General features: G+C 38.6%; 1 protein-coding gene across 1 annotated transcript in view; it reads left to right on the top strand.

Annotated features, from left to right (window-relative positions):
- The window catches only part of LOC129768425 (sodium-coupled monocarboxylate transporter 1), a 199,954-nt gene that overhangs the window by 36,523 nt on the left and 136,721 nt on the right, over nucleotides 1-26,710 (top strand). The window contains exons 3-5 of the mRNA XM_055770077.1: nucleotides 122-313; nucleotides 390-538; nucleotides 14,629-14,790. Coding sequence (XP_055626052.1) covers nucleotides 122-313; nucleotides 390-538; nucleotides 14,629-14,790 — 503 coding nt within the window. The remainder of the gene's footprint in view (nucleotides 1-121; nucleotides 314-389; nucleotides 539-14,628; nucleotides 14,791-26,710) is intronic.

The following is a 26,710-nucleotide window of genomic DNA, read 5'->3' as shown; positions in this document are numbered from 1 at the left end:
GGTGTCAACACCATTAATTTAAACCAAACGGCCTGTATCCGTAGCAGAGCCAATCATGCTCTAATATCGCTTATGAATAACAAACTGAAAAACTTAAGCTGAATAAACCGCTTCTTTTCAGGCGTTTTCTACGGCTATTTCGTGAAGCCCAAAAAGGATGATGCCGATCCCAATTCAAACGACTTTCTGCTCGGCTCTGGCATGACGGTTTTCCCGGTAACGCTCAGCCTCACCACCAGTTTTATTACCGCCATCGAATTGCTGGGAAATCCATCGGAAATGTTTTTCAGCGGAACTCAATATGCTCTGATTGGTATGTCGAAGCCTCCCCACACCCGTGGAAAAAATAAGAACGAATAAAAATAATTGAATGTCATTTTGTTTTCTAGTAATCTCCGCGCTGCTGGTCATCCCCGTCGCCACCAAAATCTTCTTCCCCATCTACTACAAGATGAACCTCACCAGCTGTTACGAGTATCTTGGAGTGCGGTTCGATAACAAACTTAGAGTTTTCGGAGCGGTTTTGTATATTTTGCAGGTGAGTTTATCCCATTAATTAATTTTCACACCACACCAAAATCTCGAAATCTAATTACAAAGCCCTTTCGGTGGGAAAGCTACGCTTACATACCCTTTTCCATGGGGTTCACCGAACTGATTGATTGCGACAGTGGTATAAATTAACTTTTGAATTCAATCAGCCAATCCCACAAAGATCCAGCAATTAATCAACTTTCTTGAAGTAATTTCGTGTGTTGCCTAAGTTTGGGTTTTGATGAATCTATCTCTCGGATTTATTCAGATAAACACACACACACACACACAGCAGGAGCACAATTAGTTGCAGCAAACTTACAAAAAGAGGACATCCCATCTCGGAGGGTTTATTGAATAACAATCGCAAACATACTTTCCGAATCGTGTTGTGGTTCAGAGTCGCTCGGCTCGTCGTCTCGACGGCAACCGAACTGTGGATTCAATAGGGATCCGGTAGAGTAGAGCATTTCCGTCTCGTTCCGGGTATGGATATCTTTTCCTGTTCTTTGCTGGCGATAGAAGCTGGATTAGCTCTGATGGGGACAAACAATTCGTTGTTCAAGATGTGGAAGGTATTAGGCCTTCGGCTTCAGGCCCGGGCTCTCGGAAACTCTGAGAGTATACCGAAAGAATATGATGAAAATTATGCATATTTGGGAACGAACCGTTGCCATGGGCAGATGAAGCGAGACGAGTCGAAATTTAATTTCGGTAGGCCTCTTCGGTGGAAAGCCATTCGCCGGCTTATTCCTCTTGTGTCTGACTAAATCGAGGAATGCTCTCTCAGAGGCTTTGTGTGAAGGCAAAGTGAAGTGGTTTTTGCGTTCCAGGTTGGGGAGATTTTTGATGATTGATTAGGCGGATTACTAAGCGGGTTTTGCTGTTTGTTTTGGTGAATAATGGAATGGCTGAACAAATAGGATTGCTCCCAAGATGGCGAGGGGTTGATGGCATGCGAGTCTAATCGGTTTACGGCTCAGTCTGTATGGTCGTCAATTAATTAGAAGAAGGAGAGTTTACAGTTTTTTGTTGAAGTAGATTTTTTCACGAGGCGATATGACCATCTCAATTTAGCAGTAGATTCAAGTTTAGAATGCGAAGGTGTATGAAATATAAAACAATTTTCCTTTTAAATTTGGTCACATGATTCTGCTATAATATAAAACCTAATTTCAAATCGGTTCTTAGACATCTATTTATTGTCTGAAAACTAATGGGTTTTTCAGTTCGTTTGATGTACCTTAACTAGTATGAATGTAAAATTTGAAATTTTCACTGTCCATAATCTTATTTTCATACATTTTTTTTGACGTAGAACTACGTCTTTCATTAAGGATGTCAAATCAGAAAACAGGTCACGTTTTTATGAAATAAAGTTAACGTTAATAACTATTTTTGCCGCGAACGGATTTTGGCGATTTACATACTAAACGAATCGGAAATTCCGTAAGATTTGTTTCATATGCTATACATTAGAATCCCCTGGTTAGTAAATGGTTAAAATTCATGAAAACTTTAAGTGTTTCTATTATCCCATACATTTGTTCTGTCCATTTGAGTGCTTTCCCGAACAGAGATATCAATAACGAGCAACTTATCGACGATCAACGGAGGGGAAATCGTAGGATTTAAAGTCTCCGTGAACAAAGGAAATGAAGAAGAATGAAGGGTAATACTTGCCTAGAGTATAAACAGTGGATCTCGCTGAGGCAAACTTTCATTCGGCATCGGACTGTTGAGTAATCCAGTTCACTTTGCTTTCGCTGCGCTTCGATCTAAGATTGGACCCCACCAGTGGTTATCCAACTTGGATATCGTCGTTTGGTTTTTCTGTTTCTGTTTTTCTGTTTTTCGCGTTATTCGTATCGTGTGTTCTTCTTTCCACGTCATAAATTGGACGCTTCGCGTAGTGTGCGAGCCCTGCAAAAAACGAACGCATTGTCAGGGGCAATAAAAATTCGAGGTAAGCGTCATCTAATGATGCACGCGGTGTTGGTGCAGTGAAAAGCGCTCGCACTGAACTGAGCCTTCGCGAATGTGACACCGCACCGAACAACAGTGAAGTTGGCGATTTCGGCGCGTCGGTCGAAAATGTAAACGCCCAGACAGCAACCAAAATCAAGCTCCCCCCGCTGGTGGTGAAGGCGGTCGCTCTTGACAAACCAATCAGCGAATTCGCATCGATGGGTGTTACAGCAGAGTACAAGCTGTGTGGCATAATTCAGTCTTTTTCCAAGCAGTTAACATTGTTTATTTTCCGTCTTCATAAGGGCTTCGTTGGTGCCTTTGAGAATGCATCAATGCATTAAACTGACTTTATGACGAAGCAGACGTTAAGGTTGTGCACCAAAAAATTATTTGGGAATACCAAGCATCTTGAATGTCTTACTGGAATGTTATAAGTTATTTGGGTTCGCGTGCCAGTCGCAAAACTCCCTTCAACTAGGATTGCATTTGCGCTAATATTGATCAAAAGGAAGCATTGCTACTGTTTTCGAGGTTGTTATTAACAAAAAGAGTTTATTTCTCTTGTTTAGTCATCAAGAAAGTAAATGTTCTGGAATTTGGTATGTGATTAGCTTTTGCTTGCCAATAGCAAAACTTCCTCCACTGAGGGTGACTGCTGCGCTTCTCTCGAGCATGAGAAAGTAATGCAACTCTTTTCGAGGCCAGTAATATTAACAGAAGCGTTTCTTTTGAGAATAGCGCAAAATGATGAGAAATGTTTATATTGCTAGTAGTTACAAGCCACCAATGTATGGCTCTGTATGCATGCTATGGTGAACGCTTGTTTGGCGCTTGGTTTACGCTTAGTTCGTACGAACGATATCTAGAGGTGCGATTCCTTTGAGGCACTACTGAACAACATGTAGCATGATATTTGATACTTGCAAGTGTTGTCATTGTTGTTGTTTCCATTCGGTACCAAACATATATTGATGTAGTTATGAGATGTGGAATAATGGTGCTGGTGTAACATGTATATCATCCACTGTAGCCGAGTCTATGTCAATTGCGAAAAAGGCGTTCGAGGTAAATTTTCAATTCATTGACATGCAATAAATTGCGACATACGATCAGCTAGTGTATCGTTTTGCGAAGGCAAGAATGAATCATCAATCAATTATCGTCAACTGATTCTACAATGAAAAACCATTTCAAAGATTATTCTACTAAGCAGTTGTTTCGAAAATTTCACAACATTATAGAATTATATCCAAAGGTATAAACAAGCGACTTATATAAAATAACAGCGTAGCTCTACGTCAACAATGCGGTCGTATCTTGGACACAACCTCCTATAATTTTTTAAATCTGTTTTTTTTCTTTGATGGCATGCAAAAATACCGTTTTGATTCATATTCCGAACACTTCATGTTAAATTGTAAATTTACTGAACTTTAATGTTATAAAAAATTGAATGATGAAAACCCCGACTATCTTTGGGGTACACATTTTCGTATAACAAATTATTTGCAAAAAAAAAGTGGTGTTAAAACCAGACAAAAAACCAAAAAATCAATAATTTTTCAGTTTTTGAAATTGTTTTCACTATTATGATTGCTATTTCAGTTTAAGTTTAAGGTAAGAATTTAATATAAATGGATGAACAAGTGATATTTAATTATGAAATCTTCATTGAAATTTGTATTAAAGTAGTGTTTGTAATATGAATCATGTTTTGACGGATGACTTAAATTCCGAACAGTAGATGTCAAAACACATTATTTTCAGTCAAATACAGAAATAGTTCACTAGTTGAGTTGAAAAGACAGTGCTGTTCTGAATCGACAATAGAAAAGAACCTAACACGATTTGTAAACAAACATTTGTAAGCCCTTTCCTCACAAATCGTGGGTCGCATTCGCAAACCAACGAGAGCAAAATTGTTTTTTTTTCAACTAAAATGGAAATAACGAAACTGGATTCCTGAAGTAAATCAATGGAGAAGGTCGAAAACCGAAGGCCGAAAAAAGGCATTCGAGCTGCGTTTCATTCCTGTAACCAGTGTTGCCACAATTTCATCTGTACCAGAGTTAAAAGGGTGAAAAGAGTGAAAAATATTTTTCATCTGTACTCAGGATGACGCAGGTCGTCCAATCTGTGAAGAGATACTTGAAATCAACGTGGTCCAGTGCGCCAAAAATTGGGTAAAGCAGAAGTATTTCATCCGGAATATCATCACGAGTATGGGTACTGCGCTCGCTCCATTTGCTATTACGATTTCTGTGCAGTGAGTCACATTTGTCATTTCCATGATAACCAGAGAAACAGATTATCATTCAAAGGTGCCTCTCTACCGCCTTTTTGTTATTACAACACTTGACAAGACGAATCATGATTTTCATTTCGTCTCTCTGAATATGTTGAATGCTAAACTCACATTTCTTTCTGTTTATGTTCAGTGTCTTTTTCTGTTTTTTTTCAGCTACGAGATTTTAATCAGACTTAGCTCTGTTTAATATTATTTAATATTTTAATATTCTATTGTTAATAAGAAGGGAATTGATTTCTCGCGAAGAAAAAGGAAAAGGAGAATATAAGGATATAAGGATAATCAGACACGAAGATCGATAACTTTTAGGAAGACATATATTTGGGACATGTAATCAAGGTCTAAACCAGCCAACACATCTCTCACCGGCACATTGGGCTGCCTTCCTCTAGCCCGAAGAGAGTTTTCTAAATTCGATCTGGCAACAAGATACTCCTCGCACGACCAAACAACGTGTTCGACGTCGTGGTAACCTTGGCCGCAGGCACAGATATTGCTGTCGGCAAGATCAAAACGAAAGAGTAGCGCGTTTAACGAACAGTGATTGGACATGAGTCGGGAGAAGGTGCGAATAAAGTCCCGACTCAAGTCCAGACTTTTGAACCATGGTTTGAGGCTAACCTTAGGGATAATTGAGTGGAGCCACCGGCCCAATTCATCTTCGTTCCATTTGCGTTGCCAGTTAACGATGGTATTTTTACGAACTAAAGAATAAAATTCATTGAAGGCGATTTGACGCTGATAAATTTCGCCTTCAATTGCACCTACCTTCGCTAATGAGTCAGCCCTCTCATTACCCGGAATTGAGCAATGTGAAGGGACCCAGACAAAGGTAATGACATAACAGCGTCTGGTTAAAGCACTCAAAATTTCTCGTATTCTCTCAAGGAAGTACGGCGAGTGCTTTTCCGGCCTCACTGAACGGATAGCTTCGACAGAGCTCAGACTATCCGTTACAATGTAATAGTGTTCAACAGGTCGTGAGGCGACGCTGTTCAGCGCCCAATGAATTGCTACCAACTCAGCAATATACACTGACCAAGGATTGTGAAGACTGTGGGAGGTGCTGAAAATTTCGTTGAACACTCCAAATCCTGTGGACTCATTCATAGAGGACCCATCAGTAAAGTACATATTATCACAATTGACACGCCCATACTTTGCTTCGAAAATCGTAGGAACGATCCCCGATCGATGATAATCTGGAATTCCATGGATATCCTGCTTCATGGACAGATCAAAATGCACAGAGGAATTGATGTAGTTAGGAAAACAACCACGGTTGGGAATATACGAAGAAGGATTAACCTGCATGGAGACGAATTCATGATATGAGCTCATGAATCCAGAATGAAAATTTAGCTCGATCAGCTGCTCAAAATTTCCGATCACCAATGGGTTCATAACCTTACACCGGATGAGGAACCGAAGAGATAATAAATTGAAGCGATCTTTTAGTGGGAGTAGGCCTGCCAAAACCTCGAGACTCATGGTATGCGTTGAGGGCATACATCCCAACGCAATACGGAGACAAAGATACTGAATTCGCTCGAGTTTAATGAGGTGTGTTTTGGCAGCTGATTGAAAACAGAAACTGCCACACTCCATCACTGAGAGAATAGTTGTTCGATACAACATTATAAGATCTTCGGGATGGGCTCCCCACCAGGTGCCGGTAATTGTACGGAGAAAGTTTATTCTTTGTTGACATTTTTTAATCAGATACCTAATATGGGCCCCCCAAGTACATTTGGAGTCGAACCATACCCCAAGATACTTGAATGACATCGGTTTACCCAAAAGTTGAAGCTTTGGTTTTGCTGGTCTATGCTTCCTAGAAAAAACCACAATCTCTGTTTTCTCCGTGGAGAATTCGATCCCTAGCCCAATGGCCCAGGTTGAAAAATTGTTCAAGGTATCTTGTAAGGGTTCTTGCAGGTCGGATTCGTTTGATCCTACGACAGACACCACTCCATCATCTGCAAGTTGTCTTAGGCTGCAATTTTGTGTAAGGCAATTGTCGATGTCGCTTACATAGAAGTTGTACAAAAGGGGGCTTAAACATGAGCCCTGGGGGAGTCCCATGTAAGAGAACCGACTTACTGCCGAATCTCCGTGAGAAAAGTTCAAATGTTTCTCACAAAGCAAGTTATATAACATATTATTCAATAGAGGCGGCAGACCCCGAGAGTGTAATTTGTCTGACAAAACCTCTATTGAAACAGAATCAAAGGCCCCCTTTATGTCCAAGAATACTGAAGCCATTTGTTTTTTTCCGGCGTAAGCCATTTGAATTTCTGAAGAAAGCAACGCAAGACAATCATTCGTCCCCTTGCCCCTGCGGAACCCATATTGTGTATCTGAGAGTAAGCCATTCGTTTCAACCCAACGATCAAGGCGAAACAAGATCATTTTCTCCAACAATTTCCGTATACAAGACTGCATTGCTATTGGGCGGTACGAATTGAAGTCGGACGCGGGCTTTCCGGGTTTTTGAATAGCTATAACTCGTACTTGTCTCCAATCATCCGGAACAATATTATGCTCCATAAATCGATTGAATAAATTCAACAAGCGATGTTTCGCCACATCAGGGAGGTTTTTCAGCAAGTTGAACTTAATTCTATCCGATCCCGGAGCAGAATTGTTACATGAAAGGAGAGCAAGAGAGAATTCTACCATCGAAAACTCGGAATCAAGATCGCACCTATCTTGTGAAATATCTCGAACAATTTTTTGTACAGGAACGGAATCGGGACATACCTTCCGTGCAAAATTTAAAATCCGTCGATGTGAATATTATCATTTTATAATGTGGTGTAATATTATCACGCATTCATGCAACACCTCCAGTGGGTAAGTGGATAGCGCGGTCGTGTAAAACAACCTTACATCCTAGCCGGCCTAGGTTGATTCCCGTTGACATCGTTTCGACTTTTTTTGTCGATATCAAGAGATACCGGGTGCACTTTTCTCACGTGTAAAGAACAGCTCCAAAGGTAGGCTGACCAAATAGTTCAGAAATAAAAACGGGGCGCGGAAGCAAAAACATATAATATTTTCCCCACATTACATAATAACCCAAAGCTGAGAACTAAAATATACAGTTGCAGCAATTATAAACATTTCCTTTTCCTCATCTACGACCTTCCGAAAGTGCACATTATATGGCGACCGTGACAAGACTCTCCCGCCCGAGACGTAATCAAAAGTGATCAGAGATTGGTAAAATCAATCTAAACATCGTACTCTACAACGAAGGAATATTTAGAAGATAGATTATGATTTAGATTTTCGGAAATTTCATCATAAAATTTGTTAATTTGCCAAATTTTGCTTTGCACTCCGATCCGGGACAATACATGTTAATCCAGCCTTTCTTTTTTGACAAAGGATTGCAAAACATTTGCCTTCTTTCGACAATTGCTTAGGGTTTCGCTTGAAAATATCCTTAGCATGTGAAAAATAGAAAACTAGTACTAGTCAAAAATACATCTTCTCTTCCATGCTGAAGAATTTTGATAAAATTATCAAAGTTATTTTAAAAAATATGTAAACAAAACACATAAATGATTAAAGGTTACTAACCGAGCTCAGCAATGAAAGTGTGGGACAAGAATTCTCTCTCTGAGTTAAATTGAAATTTAAATTCAAATCAAATATTCAGTTGAAGAAATTTATTGGAAATAATTACAAAGAAATAAATATTTTATTCTTTATACTCAAAATACGGTACAGATAAAACACGGTACTGTCCCGTTCAAAACGGTACGTTTGGTTAGTCAGTTAACTTTTTCTTTTAGGTATGAGGCGTCTTCCAGCCACTGTTGCCTCAAACTCATTTGTACTAGATGGGTTATTTTTTCCCATCTGTACATTTATTTTTGGGAATGCTCTTGTCAAAAATAGACTGCTACTGATAGTGGTAAATGAAAGCTTCGTGCTGCCCACTGTTTATCCAAATGTTTGTGTTCAACGTAATGCTGCTAAGCCGATTACGAAGCATAGATCTGTCATTGTTATGATCTAAAAAAAACAAGCTTGACAGTTGCCAAATATTCATAATAATACATTCAGGTGCCGGTATTGCGAGTAAATCATCAATTCTTTGTAGGCATCTGATATTTGTTCATCGATCTTGCGTTTGCTTTTTTCGTTTTCATTTTTTTAAAAGTGGTTTATCTGCTGAGAAATTTTCGTGCACGGAATTCGCTCATTATCCCTTGTAAATGGTAGAAACCTGAAAGCACTTCCAGTACTATATTGAGGCTTGTTAGATTGGGAAAGTTTCTGGGATTGAACTTGGCAGCAGCCGTGAGAGTTGGATTACTGAAATCGAATCTCCTTCACATCTGTTCGACCAAGTCCACGAAAAATTGCGACAGATATTGTTGAAAATTATCTGGCTATCGATTCATCTACTGTCAACATAAAAATTCTTGCATTAAACATTCATTAGATTTCCCGCAGATAAAAGTAAGAATTATCAGATAAAAGTCTTCAGCTCTTCATGTAGCATGGTAAACTTAAGGTTTTCAGCCTGGAACAAACGATTCATTTTGTTGATCTGAGACAAAATATTAGGTTGGGGAAAAAGTTATGCATTATTTTCTCGTTGGCTGGCTTTAGTGATCAATATCTCGCGTAATATCGATCACACAATTTATTAATTAGTCTCGTTGTAAAGGTGGCATTTCACACTAAAAAAAATCTTTTGTTGTTTTCGTTTGTCCTATTCAGTTGTGACTTACAAGGTGTTAACAATGGAGGTCAACGAAGAGAAAATTACATTACATTTATTTTATATATGCCAAAAGCGCAATGCGCTAAATTAAGATCTCTACTGTCAACAAATGCACCGTTTGAAGCTGGCGATTGAACAGAAACGTTCAGAATTGGCCAACAGAAGAGATGTTGTGTTTCATCAGGACAAAGCAAGGCCACACAACTCCGAGAGCTTGATTGGGATGTTTTTATGCATCCATCATATAGTTCGAACCTGGCACCAAACGATTTCACTTTTTTTGGGATCAAGAGAACATTATAGAAATCCATTGCTATGGTTTTTCGTCAATAAGGACCAAGACCTCTATGATAGAGACAATTTGAAGCTACCTTTAGAATAGCAACGAATTTTCCACGAATTTTCCAACAAAACGGTGTATATTTTCCCCAAATTGGACAATCCAAAGCATATTGAAAATAGTTTTGAATTTCACCCAAACGCATATTGAAAATAGTTTGAGTTTCACCCAAAAATTAAAAAAATTAGTCAGTTGTCACATTTTAAATGCATCCATCTCAGCATCGTTTAGTTCTATTTGCTTTTATCCAAATCTAATCTAATTTTAAAACTCAAAACATCTGTGCCGATCTGTACGAAATTTGTTCTTTTCCAAACAAATGTGAATTTTTGAAAGTTAGTTTTTTTTAAATAATTGAATCGATGCCATTTGAGGCCGAATACAAAAAGAAGCTCGATGCTCACGAGGTAACCCAAAAAGCCTCATAGATCGAATTTACATTTACGAACTGATTCTAAATTGTAAAAAATAGACTTATTTTTTAAGCGTTTCTATGTTTGAAGAATGAGTTAGGAATAACAAATAATTTTCAGGATCAAAGAGAAAAAACGTGCTTATTGGCGAAATTTCGTGGGAGGTTTGTCACGAGAAACGTCAATGAAAAAATTATGGAAAGTGGCTCGAAACATGCGAAATCGCTCTTCAACGAATGAAAGCGAAGAATATTCACATCGATGGATTTTTAATTTTGCACGGAAGGTTTGTCCTGATTCCGCTCCTGTGCAAAAAATAGTTCGAGATATACCACAAGATAGGTGCGATCTTGATTCCGAGTTTTCGATGGTAGAATTCTCTTTTGCTCTCCTTTCTTGTAACAATTCTGCTCCAGGATCGGATCGAATTAAGTTCAACTTGTTGAAAAACCTCCCTGGTGTGGCGAAACATCGCTTGTTGAATTTATTCAATCGGTTTATGGAGCATAATATTGTTCCGGATGATTGGAGACAAGTACGAGTTATAGCTATTCAAAAACCTGGAAAGCCCGCGTTCGACTTCAATTCGTACCGCCCAATAGCAATGCTGTCTTGTATACGGAAATTGTTGGAGAAAATGATCTTGTTTCGCCTTGATCGATGGGTTGAAACGAATGGCTTACTCTCAGATACACAATATGGGTTCCGCAGGGGCAAGGGGACGAATGATTGTCTTGCGTTGCTTTCTTCAGAAATTCAAATGGCTTACGCCGAAAAAAAACAAATGGCTTCAGTATTCTTGGACATAAAGGGGGCGTTTGATTTAGTTTCAATAGAGGTCCTGTCAGACAAATTACACTCTCGGGGTCTGCCGCCTCTATTGAATAATATGTTATATAACTTGCTTTGTGAGAAACATTTCAATTTTTCTCATGGAGATTCGGCAGTGAGTCGGATCTCTTACAGGGGCCTCCCTCAGGGCTCATGTTTAAGCCCCCTTTTGTACAACTTCCATGTAAGCGACATCGACAATTGCCTTACACAAAATTGCAGCCTAAGACAACTTGCAGATGATGGAGTGGTGTCTGTCGTAGGATCAAATTAATCCGACCTGCAAGAACCCTTACAAGATACTTTGAACAATTTTTCAACCTGGGCCATTGGGCTAGGGATCGAATTATCTACGGAGAAAACAGAGATGGTGGTTTTTTCTAGGAAGCATAGACCAGCAAAACCAAAGCTTCAACTTTTGGGTAAACCGATCACTCATGCTATGTCATTCAAGTATCTCGGGGTCTGGTTCGACTCCAAATGTACTTGGGGGCCCATATTAGGTATCTGAGTAAAAAATGTCAACAAAGAATAAACTTTCTCCGTACAATTACCGGCACCTGGTGGGGAGCCCATCCCGAAGATCTTATAATGTTGTATCGAACAACTATTCTCTCAGTGATGGAGTATGGCAGTTTCTGTTTTCAATCAGCTGCCAAAACACACCTCACTAAACTCGAGCGAATTCAGTATCTTTGTCTCCGTATTGCGTTGGGATGTATGCCCTCAACGCATACCATGAGTCTCGAGGTTTTGGCAGGCCTACTCCCACTAGAAGATCGCTTCAATTTATTATCTCTTCGGTTCCTCATCCGGTGTAAGGTTATGAACCCATTGGTGATCGGAAATTTTGAGCAGCTTATAGAGCTAAATTCTCATTCTGGATTCATGAGCTCATATCATGAATTCATCACCATGCAGGTTGATCCTTCTTCGTATATTCCCAACCGTGGTTGTTTTCCTAACTACATCAATTCCTCTGTGCATTTTTATCTGTTCATGAAGGAGAAAATCCATGAAATTCCAGATTATCTTCGATCGAGGATCGTTCCTACGATCTTCAATGCAAAGTATGGGCGTGTCAATTATGATAATATGTACTATACAGATGGGTCCTCAATGAATGAGTCCACAGGATTTGGAGTGTTCAACGAAATTTTCAGCACCTCCCACAGTCTTCATAATCCTTGGTCAGTGTATATTGCTGAGTTGGTAGCAATTCATTGGGCGCTGAACAGCGTCGCCTCACGACCTGTTGAACACTATTACATTGTAACGGATAGTCTTAGCTATGTCGAAGCTATCCGTTCAGTGAGGCCGGAAAAGCACTCGCCGTACTTCCTTGAGAGAATACGAGAAATTTTGAGTGCTTTATCCAGACGCTGTTATGTCATTACCTTTGTCTGGGTCCCTTCACATTGCTCCATTTCGGGTAATGAGAGGGCTGACTCATTAGCAAAGGTAGGTGCAATTGAAGGCGATATTTATCAGCGTCAAATCGCCTTCAATGAATTTTATTCTTTAGTTCGTAAAAATACCATCGCTAACTGGCAACGCAAGTGGAACGAATATGAATTGGGCCGGTGGTTCCACTCGATTATCCCTAAGGTTAGCCTCAAACCATGGTTCAAAAGTCTGGACTTGAGTCGGGACTTTATTCGGACCTTCTCCCGACTCATGTCCAATCACTGTTCTTTAGATGCGCTACTTTTTCGTTTCAAGCTTGCCGACAGCAATCTCTTCGTTTGTGGCCATGGTTACCACGACATCGAACACGTTGTTTGGTCGTGCGAGCTATATCTTGTCGCCAGATCGAATGTAGAAAACTCCCTTCGGGCCCGAGGAAGACAGCCCAATGTGCCGGTGAGAGATGTGTTAGCTCGGTTAGACCTCGATTACATGTCCCAAATATATGTTTTCCTTAAAGATATCGATCTTCGAGTGTGATTGTTCTTACATCCTTTCCCCCCATTTTCTCCTCCTTTTCGTCCTTCGCGAGCTATCGGTTCCCTAACATTAGAATAAGTTAAACTGTTAATACATATTAGATGTGAGGATAGTTTAAGAATTCAGTGTGATGTGTGAGTATGAATGTGAAAGTGAGTGTGAGTGTGAGTGTGAACATGGTTACAATCTCCTTACATCCCATCCTTTTCCTAAGGAAAATGTGTCACCCTTCTAAACTCGAGTCGACCGCGAGTAATCGGTTTCCTATTTCATTAACCGTAGAATTAAGAAAACATGTTAAAAGTAAAAGTATAGTTGAGAGTTTGGCTTTTTTAAACCTATGTAACTGAGCCTGTAGAAATAAACGAATCATAAAAAAAAAATTATTTTCGGCTATAAAGCTATATAGCTATTTTTTAGCAAAGAACATCAAGAGTCGATCAGAGTTCGCACAGGTTTGCAGAGATGGATTTTGCCTTCAGGAAACCTGCCATGTTTATGTATGCAAGCAAGTTTAACGTTTTTGGTTGGACCGGAAAGGTTTCTGTGCGGTGGAATCCAAAGGAAGAACTGAAACAAAAGAACCTTGGAGTAACCGTCAAACATGCTGAAGGTTGTATTTCTACAGCTTGTATTTCGTTAATGCAATCTTCACTCAAAACGTACATATATTTGAATATTCTGAAGAAGAACTAAAATGTCAGCGCTTAGAACCTTCAACTTCTTTCAGGACAATGATTCGAAGTACACAGCCACAAGACCGACATCTTGGGTTCTGCAGAATTGCCCAAAGGTCATGAAACCATCCACACAATCATCTGTACTCAGCATCATTGCGATATTGCCATCAACAAGTTTGGACAAAAAAATAATACCATGTTATTAATTGTGTTCTGAAAGAACTGAGTTTTTCTGAGAACATAAGTGTTATTTAATAAGAAGAAGAAATGTAATACCCAATTTCGCTTTGATTTCAAGGTGATGACAGTAACTATCTGAACGATGTGTAACTCGTCTGTCGCCTTTTCGATTAGAAAAGGTGATGCAACCCAGTTGATTGACTGCTCATAAATAGTACGAAACGCAAACGAAAAGCACTATAACGATAACAAGAAGGCAACTTCCCCAACTTGAACTTTATAGTTGCACCGGGTAATTAATCATGCTGCGTAAAATTGCTAATTTTATGGATATGTTGAGGGATCGATCGATGGAAGAGAAATCTAAGCATATAAATGAGAAATGAAATGTTTCAATTCATACTTTTTTGAATTCTTCGATAACTTTCACTCTACCGTAGATTGATGATCATAATAACCAACTCATGCGTTGATTGAATAGGGCTGTAAATTTAAACAATGTGATATACTTCGATACACTGTGTAATCACGACGCTTAAACGACGTAAGCCTTTTCGTTAGACTTATCTCACTCACACCGCATCGGCACCTCGTTGGATGTGGTTCAAATCCGGTGTAATACACGTTGTTTTTTTGTTATCACCTGCTCACATCTCCCTTTCCATACTCCATTGTTACAGATGTCGTTCTACACGTCGGTGGCAGTCCTGGCGCCCGCGATCGCTCTCTCCAAAGCAACAGGTCTGGATACGCACGTGGCTGTTGTTCTGATCTACTTCGTCTGCATCTTCTATTCGTCGCAGGGTGGCATGAAGGCTGTCGTTATTGCGGATACATTCCAGGTAAGCAAAACTTGTGAATCCAAATAACCTACAGTTTGCCCCCACCCCAACCTCTCCAGGTCTGGGCCCTAGACCCTAGACCTCGGGCGATATTTTTCTTGTCATGTTGCTCCTGCCGACGCTCTGCTGCCGACACAATCATCATTCTTCTCAGCGAAACACGGTGGCAGCATCTGGTTTCCGGGGCGGTGGAATCGCCAGATTTATTAATATTAATACCACGGATTGAGCGGAGTTGTGTGTTTTTCCGTTGCTGGTTTCGATTTCCTCGCTGCCCTTTGGTTGGTCGGCAAATGTGCTCGTGCGAAATTATTATTCCTTTAGTTTTTATTTGGATTTGTATTATTCATACATAATGAAATGAAACAAAATCTAACAACATTGTATTCGCCCCGCTCGCATCAGTTACGGTTACAGTTAGCGAAGGGCGCCAAAAGTCCGCACTAATGGTAAAATGCGTATTTTTCCGTGCTCTCGCATCCGGGTTTCCTTGGCTCGGAACATTGCCTCTATCGCTTGCTTACGGGCACGTGTGTGAACTCGTGTGTGAGTGTGGGTGCGTGTTTGTGTATACAGACTTGGGGACAATGTGAATATATAAAAAGTAGTGCAGCTATACTGGGACCTAGAATCCGGAAGCATTAATCGTCCCACGCTAACGGTAAACGAAGGGCCATCGTGTTTTATCATTTAGCAATCTCGCTTTCATGGCGTTCGTTCGCTCGGTCGGTTGTTTTGGTCCTTCCTGCCCCCCTGCTAGCGTTCCTTCTGCCCGGGCGGCGGGGACACGACGACGGAGTAAATGTGGATGTCAGCGAAATGATCAGCCATTGTCGTTATCCAGTGATTGTCCTGTTTCCGCCTCGAGTGTTGAGAGAAGTGCTTGTAATGGTAGGAAACAGGTTGTCGTAGATCATGCTGAGTGGCCAACAGTAGCGAAACCGAGTGACTTTCTTGAGAATACGATGGTGCGGGGGTGGTTTATCGTCGTAATGAAAATTGTTAATTTTCCCACGCTACGACGATTCACTGCTGCATTGACTGTGACCGTGCACGGAATGCAGAGCACCGTGACTGGTGCTCTTAAGTGAAAGATTATAGGAATCCGGTGGTGCCGTGTGGCGGACACAGATGTAAATAAAAAATACACGACTGTCGAGGAAAAATAATCCTCTTCTCGGATCAGTGATGCTGCGTCCGGAAGGAAGCGCTTTTATGTTTACTTCTAGCCTGTAAGGGAACACTTAACTGATTGCTTTTGTGCAGAGATTTATGTTAATAGGAAATATACGCTTCGGTGCCACCGACAACGGAACGAAATGGATGTAGTGTCGTGAATAAATTTAATTTGTTCAATTATAGATGCATCATCAAGGTAGCAGACTTCTCTGTGTTATCGAATTGGATGTTAGCTTTTGCTATCACATTTTTCCACGTGTCAAACAACGGAAGTCTCAGCGTCATATTTTAATTTTGTTTTTGTAAATTTTCTCACTTGGTAGTTACTATTTCTCATAGCAAGCTCAAGTTCTCACATGGTTCAGACGAAATCAATTTCATTGCTTCTCGTACACGGATTGCTCCCGTGGCCGAGTGGTTAGCGTCATAGTTTTTCATGCTAGGGATCGGGTTCGATTCCCGTTCTGGCCGAAAGATTCTTCGTCAAAGAAATTTATTCCGACTTGCACTATGGTGACGTGTATTCTAGAGCTCGTCTCTCTAGAATATATTCAATGGAACATTTGTGCCATCCAAGAGCTTCTCGTACACGGAATTTTTATAGAAAATGTTTTGCTGAATGCTGACAGAATGTGAATGATAAATAAGTATCCTCTTGTCTCGTAAAATACCAAAAAGACACATTGTCGTGAATTGATTCATATGGATTGAAAGGAATAAGCGAAAATGTGTTTTGTATGAATACTATTGATAAATTGTATTAATGACTCATATACGATTCTGTTCATAAAAATAATGTTCATTCCAAGGGTATACCTAGTTAATTGTACCTACGGTACAGTTTGCAATGAAGTGGCTTTTCAAAACTAGGTTGAAACATTGGTTCAGAAACTAATATGAGGTGAAGATAAAATACTAGGGGGCTTCGTAGCCTAATTGGTGTCATGTTCGCTACTAAGCGAACGATCATGAGCTCATAACGCCCTCAACTAACCATCTTTGTGTATATTTTAGTAGTCCTCGCAACAATCATCATGTGACGGTAATCCCAGTCTGCTACCGCTCACATTATGGTCTACTGCATCGGTAATTGGTACTAATGATAACACAACAATGGAAGCCTCATGTCAACAGTACCACTGTGTATGGTCCAACTGTGAACTGTCAAATAATAGCAATACTCTTACGCCGAAAAAGGCGACATGTGTATCGATAAGATGGGAATACTCTTACGCCAGAACTGGCTACTGTGTAGTGTACAACATAAGTATCGTCAGATAAAAATGAACACGAATAAATTCGGCTCTGTTACAGCTGAATTGCTAAATGAGCCTAATAAAATAAACAGATGGGATTTAAAAAAAAGATAAAATAGCCAAAACGGACACAATGTTAAGAGTAGTGTTTTCAACACAATTTAAATGAACCATTTATTTAGGCTAATTTGAGAGGTTTTCGATTATTGCGCTCGGTTTCAATACCGTATTAGTTAAATTTAGGAACGGGTACGGTCATTTTATTGTACTTTTGATCTATCATTTTTTTCTTGAAACCTTTGATGAATGACAATGCATTCAGAGTTTTTATCGAAATATTGACACATAGGTCTATGAAATGGGCAGATAGAAAGGGAACATATTTCGTAAGCGGCCGTAAAATTTCTTTTGTTCCTTTGGTTACTTTCTTAAATCGAGAAGTAAAGTAGAAAGAAAAATAATTTTAAAAACTCTGCCAATTCCTCAATCTACATGTATCGATAGCTCTTGATGATCTAGTCATCAAGAAAATATTGAGTGCGGATGGAATTTTTCTCTTGCTTCTCAAGAATGATTATGTATGGACACGTGCCTCTCTTGTCTCCATACACCCGGAAGCTGCCATCGATTATCGTGGCATTGCATTACGGAGTTCAATCTATGACTATTTCTGATAGCCAGCATGACTTTATTAAACATCGGTTTACTGCAACTAACTTGATGTGTTGCATCATTGCTCTGTCTCGTGAAATAGAACTTAGGTGGCAAGTAGACTTCAAGTACTAAGATTTGAAATAATAATGATAACAAAATTTTGCCTGTAACAGTTCAAGACATCTACAAGCTTTTTGCAGGTACACTGAAAACCAATTTAACAGCTTCATTGGCCAACCCTTCAAAGAACATCGTGTTCATTAAGTTAGTTATGTTACAATAATAAATGAGCTATTGAAGAAATAAAGAACAGAAAGTACAACGCTCATTCGTTTTTCACGAGGTACGAAATGATATTGACTGCCCTGAGCTCCCGAACACATTTCATTTAACGTTCCTCCACGAAAAATCAGAATCTTTTTTATTTTTTGGCATTTCCTCAACACGTGTCTTTTCTCTACCGACTCGGTTACCACGGTCAGATCCTTAAGATCTTTTTTGTGTTGATCTTGTGGTGAATAACACAAAAAACAGACAGCAGCATACCTCGACGCACCACATAAAACGAAACGCTTACGAACAAATAAGTGCATACGAATTGATTCCTCACAATGTCATTCCATTCCAATTGCAACCTTTACCCGTGCTTGATCTTAAATAAATCCATAGAATGTTTAGAAGTATTCCAAGTGTTTTTATTTCCTCGTTTTTTTTCAATTGTATAAATCCAAGCGGTCTTCTTCAAGGCCAGAGCTCTTGAATCCTGAGCTACCAACATCGAGGCGAGGGATCCGCTTATGGTCAGAACCAATAATGGAACGTAGCCAGTAGGTTTGAGTCGAGACATAAAAAAACTGTGTCACAAAAATGAAAAAATAAACTTTCTGAACTATCTGAACTTTCCGTAAAAATATAATTAGCTGAGGACATCTTCAGTCAGACCCATGGAAACCAAAAAAAAAATATTTTAAGTTTTATAGAAGTCAACATGACGTGTTCATGAAATTATAAAATAATCAATTATTCTTGTTGAGTTTTTATTCGGTATAAGGGAATAAAAACTTATCTGAAATTTATTTTAATTATTTTAATTATCATCATTATAACTGAGACATCTGAGCTTCGCTTTTTTTATTTGTGAAACTGCGTAGTAGGTTTGGTCGATCTTTATGATAAGATCGATCTTGACGAATCAATTTACTAAACGGCGTATAGATTGATTTACTCATTAAATTGATACCAGAGATCGATATCTTTGAAAAATCAAAAGCCTGTTTTCTAATTTATCTACTAATGAAAACGGAAGTTACCAATCGTTCATTCCAAGGATGCATTTAATGTTCTGTACCTCTGGTACATTTTGGAATATGTTTAGCTTTGATTTTTTTTATTCAATCAAATTTCTGCAATAAATTATTCAACCGAATTTCGTACTATTTTCATTTTATTTAATATATATCATAGGGAGTTGCGACCGACACTGATATTGTGCAAATGCTCTTGACACGGACTGAATGGAAGACGTAGCACAATTACGTAGCGTAGAACAGTTCGGGGCTCAACGTGGTCATTAGGTAAATTGTTTTTGTTTTTGACATGAATGGAAATAACTCTTTCAGTCTACAGAGATTTTGAAAAAAAAACATGTTTGTTACTTGTTTGGTTTTTTGTGTGTGTGTTTTTTGTGGCTTCCATGCCCCTGTGGTTTACTTCATGCACACCATGTCGACGGTTGCGGGTTCGATTATAGCTCTAACCGAAAGACTCATTATCACAGAAATTTCTTCCGACTTGCACTGGTGCACGGGTATTCTCGAATTTTCCACTCACAACACAGTCGAGGCGTATTATCTTTATATATAATAGAGAGTTTTTCCCACGTACGTATAACTCATCATCACGGGAGAACGGCTGATCAGATCTAAGTCGTCATATAAATTAGAATGATAGAGTACTTTGGAAAATATGTGAGATGATTGGAAAAATTCGAAAATTGACTATGTATATCTTCATGTATAAGAATGATATTTAAAATAAAAAGGGAAAATTCGAAAATAAGCGGTACGCATATGTATGTTTCGCCGTGAAAATCATCCTTAAGATCAGTTTTACAGATCTGAACGATAACATACAAATTCTCTTGAAGTATATCCGTTATTTTTACCAACCAAAATATTCTCTAGAAATACATTATATGGCAGAACAACGTTTGCCGGGTCAGCTAGTTGGTATATAATTCTCAAGTAAGTACTAAAAATGAGGGTTGTTCCTCAGGCACGAACTCATTGTTGATTACGGAGTATGATTTTTCTTTCATCTCATTTGTTTATTTATTTAAGCTCATTAGCATTTTAGCTGTAACAGAGCCGGATTTTAATAGTGTACATGTCCAATGTTTTCGTCGTATCTATAAATAGCACATTACACAGTAGCCATTTAGGCGTAAGAGTATTCCCTCTGTTCTTCCATTGTTCAGTTAGACCACTGGACAGCGGAGACAGTCGATATGATCATTGATGTACCGATGTTTCTTGCAAAGCAGAGCAGTTATATGGATGAATCGATCCTATTTCGACCTTGGATCGATCTCCATCGCTGATGATTGTTGCGTGGACGTAGTTATTCTGTAACAACACAAAGATGGTAAATTAAGGGCCCTGAGTTTTAAACCCACGATCGATCGCTTACTAAGCGAACGCGCAACCAATGCACAATGGTCCAGGAGATGCAATTCAGTGGAAATTAGCATTTAGAGTTCGACAGTTATTCTCTAGACAAAAACTGTCTTCGACAAAGTTGTTACATACGATAGAACGTTCATTTTTATGTTATCAACAATAGGGTGACTAAAATTGTCGACGAAATAGAACATATAACTTTTTTAACTTTATAGATAGAGATGAATATAGTTCGACAATGTTGTAGTCCCAATTATTTGAGACATCTTTGTAGAACAAACTTTGACAAGTTCTGCATCGCAAAACGTTGGAATTGATAAGCTCTAAAAGGCATACGAAGACAGTTTGGTTGTAGAGTTTGAAATTCAAAAGTGAAAGCTTAAAAAACCGTTTTTTCATGGTCACCCTAATGCAGAAAAAAGAAAAGAAAAAAGCGCTAAATCGATTAAATTAAAAGATAGAAAAAAGCTTTGTTCTACAAAGTTGTTTAAAATAACTGGGGCTACAACATTGTTGAACTATGTTTATCTCTATCTATAAAGATAAGAAAGTTAGATTTTTTATTTCATCGAATATTTTGGTCACCCTATTGTTGATAACATACAAATGAGCGTTCTATCGTATGTAACAACTTTGTTGAAGACAGTTTTTGTCTAGAGAATAACTATCGAGCTCTAAATGCTAATTTCCACTAAAATACATCTCCTGGACCATTGTGCAATATGGCTACGAAGACCTCCTAGATTGTTTCAGTAAATTTGCTTGAAAGGATTATTCGCATATTATTTCAGAGTGAAACAAAATTGAATATCAAATCTTTAGTAAAAAGTTAGCTCTGTCTCTTGGGTTGCACGATAAAATAAATGTACATAAGCACTCAGAAAGGGGCCCCAAAGTAATAACCACGCAAACGAAGCGATATAAACACAAAAAAAACAATGGAAATCTGATTGCTATTTGTATTACGTAACAGTGAAAATCAGAATAAATTTTGTATGATTTTTTAATCAATGTTTGATGATAAAATCATGAATCACTAATTTTTGTTGTGAAAGGTATTCGAGAAAATCATTTAGTATTCCTGGTAGACATGACGAACCAAAATGTTACCACAATGGATTTCCTTTAAACACATGCTACACGCATGGGCTTGAATATGCAACTAGGGGAAACGAATTACGTATGTGACACAAAAATTGAATTTTGTTCCAGTTTCAGTTAGTGAATAAGATAACAAAAGTGATCTTTGATGTATTATTCAAAACAGTGTTTCTAAAGACTAAATCAACCGTGTTAAGTTCCCCGATGGCGGTGAGCAGGAACGTAACATCAAATGTTCACATATATAAATTGTATGGTTGCAGTTTTGAATTGCTTCCATGTGCTCCAGAATAGCGTGAAAGTCATCCCTCACGGTGACAGTTTTGTGAGTGGTGTTTCCAATAAAAAAAATCAAATATTACGCGCGTAAAATTTCCACCGTGAGCCGGACGTCGATGCTTCAGCTTGATTATTCCCTGTATAATAAGGTGTCATGCCATGATGTCGATGAGTTATTTGCAATATATTTTCGTTCTTTATATTATCTTTAGTTATTGACGGCATATTATTATTAGTTATTGACGGCATGAATAAGTAAGTAAAGGGCGAACACGAAATTATTGCGACACATTCAACAGGGCATAACTTTTTTACCATTGGGTAAAAATCAACCAAATTTTGCACACTTTCTCATTGATGTGTATTGTCAACATGCTGTCAAACTCGAAGTCGTGTTTTTCGATTCAACGAAAATGGAGGTGAACCAACGCGAGTCGAGAGAACAAATTCTTTCCAAACACCTGGAATTTCCTGACCTGTCGCACCGGCAGTTGAGAAAAATGTTGAACATTCACTATTCAACCGTCTCCAGGGTGTTGAAGCGGTTCCAGGAGCGGTTGACGTTGGACCACGGCAAAGGAGCTGGAAGAAAACCGGGACCGGAGAACAAAAAGACGGAGGGAAAGGTAAAGCGGATGATTAAAGCAAATCCCAACGTCTCAAGCCGTGATTTGGCTAAAAAGATCGGCATGTCGCAGAGCTACGTCCAGAATGCAAAGAAGAGAGCTGGACTACATACATACAAAGTACAGAACTTCCCAAACCGCGATGAGCGGCAACAATCGACGGCTTAAACTCGGGCACGGAAGCTCTACGAGAAGATGCTGACAAAATATGGCTGCTGTGTGATGGACGACGATACGTATCTAAAAGCTGATTTTAAGCAAATTCCGGGGTTGGAGTTTTTCTCCGGCAAGAGCAAGTTCGAAGTGGACGACAAATTTAAGAAGAAGAAAATGTCGAAGTTCGCCTTCAAATATCTCGTTTGGCAGGCCATTTGCTCTTGCGGACTGAGGAGTGAGCCTTTCGTGACAAAGGGCACAGTAAATGGCGAGATCTACAAATCTGAGTGCCTCGAGAAGCGCCTTTTGCCGTTCTTGCAGCAGCCCGACGAATCTCCGCTATTTTGGCCAGATTTGGCATCATGCCACTATTCTAAAAGTGTCCTGGAGTGGTATGAGGTCAATTCTGTCCATTTTGTTCCAAAGGACATGAACCCGCCAAACTGTCCGGAGCTGCGCCCGGTGGAGCAGTACTGGGCAATAATGAAGCGGGAACTTCGGAAGAGCAAGAAGACAGTCAAAGACGAGAAGGACATGTTAAGAAAATGGAAAAAAAACACTGAGAAACTGGTACCGGATGACACAGTAAATACTTTGATGGAGGGCATCAAGCGAAAATGCGTTCAATTTTACACTCAAGGCTCCATCGATTAACTTTTCTTTTGATTTTTGAAGTAAATATATGTATAAAACTACCCAAAAATTTTGGTTTGTTTCTAAACATTATAAGAAAATTGGCATTACATTTTCGGTGTCGCAATAATTTCGTGTTCGCACCTTATAAAAATGGCCAGAACAAATGTATGGGAAAATGGGAGTACATCCAGTCTGTCAAAGTTTCCGTTAATTTAAAACATATTCGGACTTATGAACCATAGTGTATAGTATATTAAACAAATCTTAGCGAATTTAGATTTAGACTGGTATGAACATCATCAAAATTCGTTCGTAGCCAAAGTATTTTGTTAATTTTTGCCAATCACAATCACGTTCAAATCATTTGCTTCGGAGTTCTTTTATCAACATCAAAGAAATATTCAGAATCTAAGCACCGCCCTTGAACACCGCATCGGGCGAGGGTATAGAATATGTCATTGACAATTTCTATACCAGTGTTGTTGCGAAAATTCTATGCCGAAAAACACGCCTTGAATGTATTCTGGAGTGGCAAGCTCTAGAATACGCGTGACCTCAGTGCAAGTCGGAAGAAATTTCGTTGACGAAAAATCCCCCGGCCAGAACGGGAATCGAACCCGATCCACCGGCATGATAATGTGTGACGCTAACAGACGAATTTCATGCCAACTCAACTGGCGTTGGCAGCACCATCTCAGAGAGCAGTGAAACGTTGTGGGTGTGAAGACATGGGTCATTTAAGCAACTTTGCATACTTGAAATATTCGAAAAATAAATAAACTAATTTTTGGAAAAAGACCTACAAAATTTTATTCAAAGAATGGAATGTAGGAAATTATTTTGGTTTTCATTAATAATTATCAAAGAATTTTTTGGAAAAAAATTCATTGAAAAAAATATTTTGAAAATTTAAATTCATTTTTCTCGAAAACATTTGCTTTTAAAATTCTGAGAAAATAGATGTAAATAGTCCTTAAAATTTTCAACAAGTTTTCCATACATACAAAAGTTTTTCAAACAACAACTTTTGAATTTTTTTATTTGAAAAAAAAATATTAATTTTTAATTCGTAACATTTTTATGTATAAATTATCGCCATTTACATGCCCTGCTAACTTTTCTCTATTTAGAAACATGTGAAGAACATGTCAAACGTATATATATATATATATATAAATGGAGTGATGTCTGTCTGTCTGTCTGATTCTTATAGACTCGGAAACTACTGAACCGATCGACATGAAAATTGGTATGTAGGGGTTTTTGGGGCCGGGGAAGGTTTTCGTGATATTTTGAGACCCCTCCCCCCTCTCTAAGGGGGGCTGCCATACAAATGAAACACAAATTTCTGCATTACTCGGAAATTAACCAAGCAAACGAAACCTAAGTTGGCATGTGAAAGTTTTAGGGTACAATAAATGTTTCTATGATGGTTAGACAGTCCTTCCCCCACTCAAAGGGGGGCTGCCATACAAATGAAACACAAATTTCTGCATTACTCGAGAATTAATCAAGCAAATGAAACCAAATTTGGCATGTGGAGGTTTTAGGATGCAATAAATGTTTCTATGGTGTTAAGATACTCCTTCCCCCTCTCTTAGAGGGGGCTGCCATACAAATGAAACACAATTTTTTGCATTACTCGGAAATTAATCATTCAAACAAAACCAAAGTTGGCATGTGAAAGTTTTAGGGTGCAATAAATGTTTCTATGATGGTTAGACAGTCCTTCCCCCACTCAAAGGGGGGGCTGCCATACAAATGAAACACAAATTTCTGCATTACTCGAGAATTAATCAAGCAAATGAAACCAAATTTGGCATGTGGAGGTTTTAGGATGCAATAAATGTTTCTATGGTGTTAAGATACTCCTTCCCCTTGTCTTAGAGGGGGCTGCCGTACAAATGAAACACAAATTTTTGCATTACCCGAGAATTAATCAAGCAAATTAAACCAATTAGATACCCCTCCCCCCTCTCTTAGGGGTGGCTGCCATAGAAATAAAACACAAATTTCTGCATTACTCGAGAATTAATCAAGTAAATGGGCGGGACGAAGTTTGCCGGGTTAGCTAGTATATATATATATATATATATATATATATATATATATATATATATATATATATATATATATATATATATATATATATATATATATATATATATAATTTTTTTTTGTGGGATCCTTGAAAAAATGCGTTTCTGAGAAAAATGAATTTTAATTTTTAAAATAATTTTTCGTCAGCGAGATTGTTTTATCAAAAAAATTTTGGATTTTTTATTGTGAAAATTTGAACAATTTTCTACATTCCGTCCTTTCACACGAATTTTGTAGATATCATAGTTTTTAAATTAAATTTGTTTTTTAATTAAATTTTAATTTAATTAAAAATTAAGAAAAAAAATGTCTTTTTCCAAAAAGTAGTCTAATTCCTTTTTCAAATATTTCAAGTATGCAAAGTTGCTTAAAAGACCCATGTCTTACACCCACAACGTTTCACTTCTATCTGAGATGGTGCTGCAACTCCTAAGACGAGTTGGCATGAAATTCGACAACATCTATATTTAATATTGTTGACAATTTTGAGTGCGATTGGTTATCTAAAGTTGAAAAAAAAATTCCTAATCAAATTTCAAAATTGTTTTAATGGTTCCCTTAGGTTTCATATTGTCATGGTTAATACCACCATTAAAATGGTGGTAAGGGAACTACCCAACGTTATAGCTAAGCGGTCTTGCTTTGATTCTACGTTTCGAAATTCAAAATAGTCACAAGCCTTAGCGAAGGCATTCCCACTTTAAATCACTTCCACGAAATTGAATAATTTCTCATCGTCATCTCCAATCCAATTCATCTTCAAACGCGATTGGCCGTTACATCCGCTGAAAACAATTTGCCTATCACAACAAACACAATCAACGTAATCAAACTAAACACGTACAAACACGGACAGCGCGCGAGGAAACCCCGTCGAATCAAATGAAGGGAGTAGAAAGGAGAAACACCCAAATCCTGAAGCTTCCTTCCGGCGTCAATTTAAACCCAAAATAGGCGTCCATTTGCTCGCGCCCTTCGTGCTTACTTACAATTTAGCCCAAGCGTAAAAGTAATCGAATTGTTCCTTCCGCTTCTGCTTATCCCCATCATCGCATCGAGTCCAGACGGGAATGTTTGCTCGATATATACTTTGAGTGGATATATTTAGTAAGTAGTTGTTCACTATAACAATCCATCAAATTCAAGTTCCCCATTTCCGATAACTGGTATCAATTTGCAATCTCTGTGCCTTTTTACAACTCTCATCGAATGGCATCTCATAACACTTGATAACCGCTCTCCGATTGGAAAACCG

Source organism: Toxorhynchites rutilus, chromosome 2 (assembly GCF_029784135.1).
Source record: "Toxorhynchites rutilus septentrionalis strain SRP chromosome 2, ASM2978413v1, whole genome shotgun sequence".
Lineage (NCBI taxonomy): Eukaryota > Metazoa > Arthropoda > Insecta > Diptera > Culicidae > Toxorhynchites > Toxorhynchites rutilus.
The sequence above is the reverse complement of the archived record's forward strand: the minus strand, read 5'-3'. Positions and strand labels throughout refer to the sequence as shown.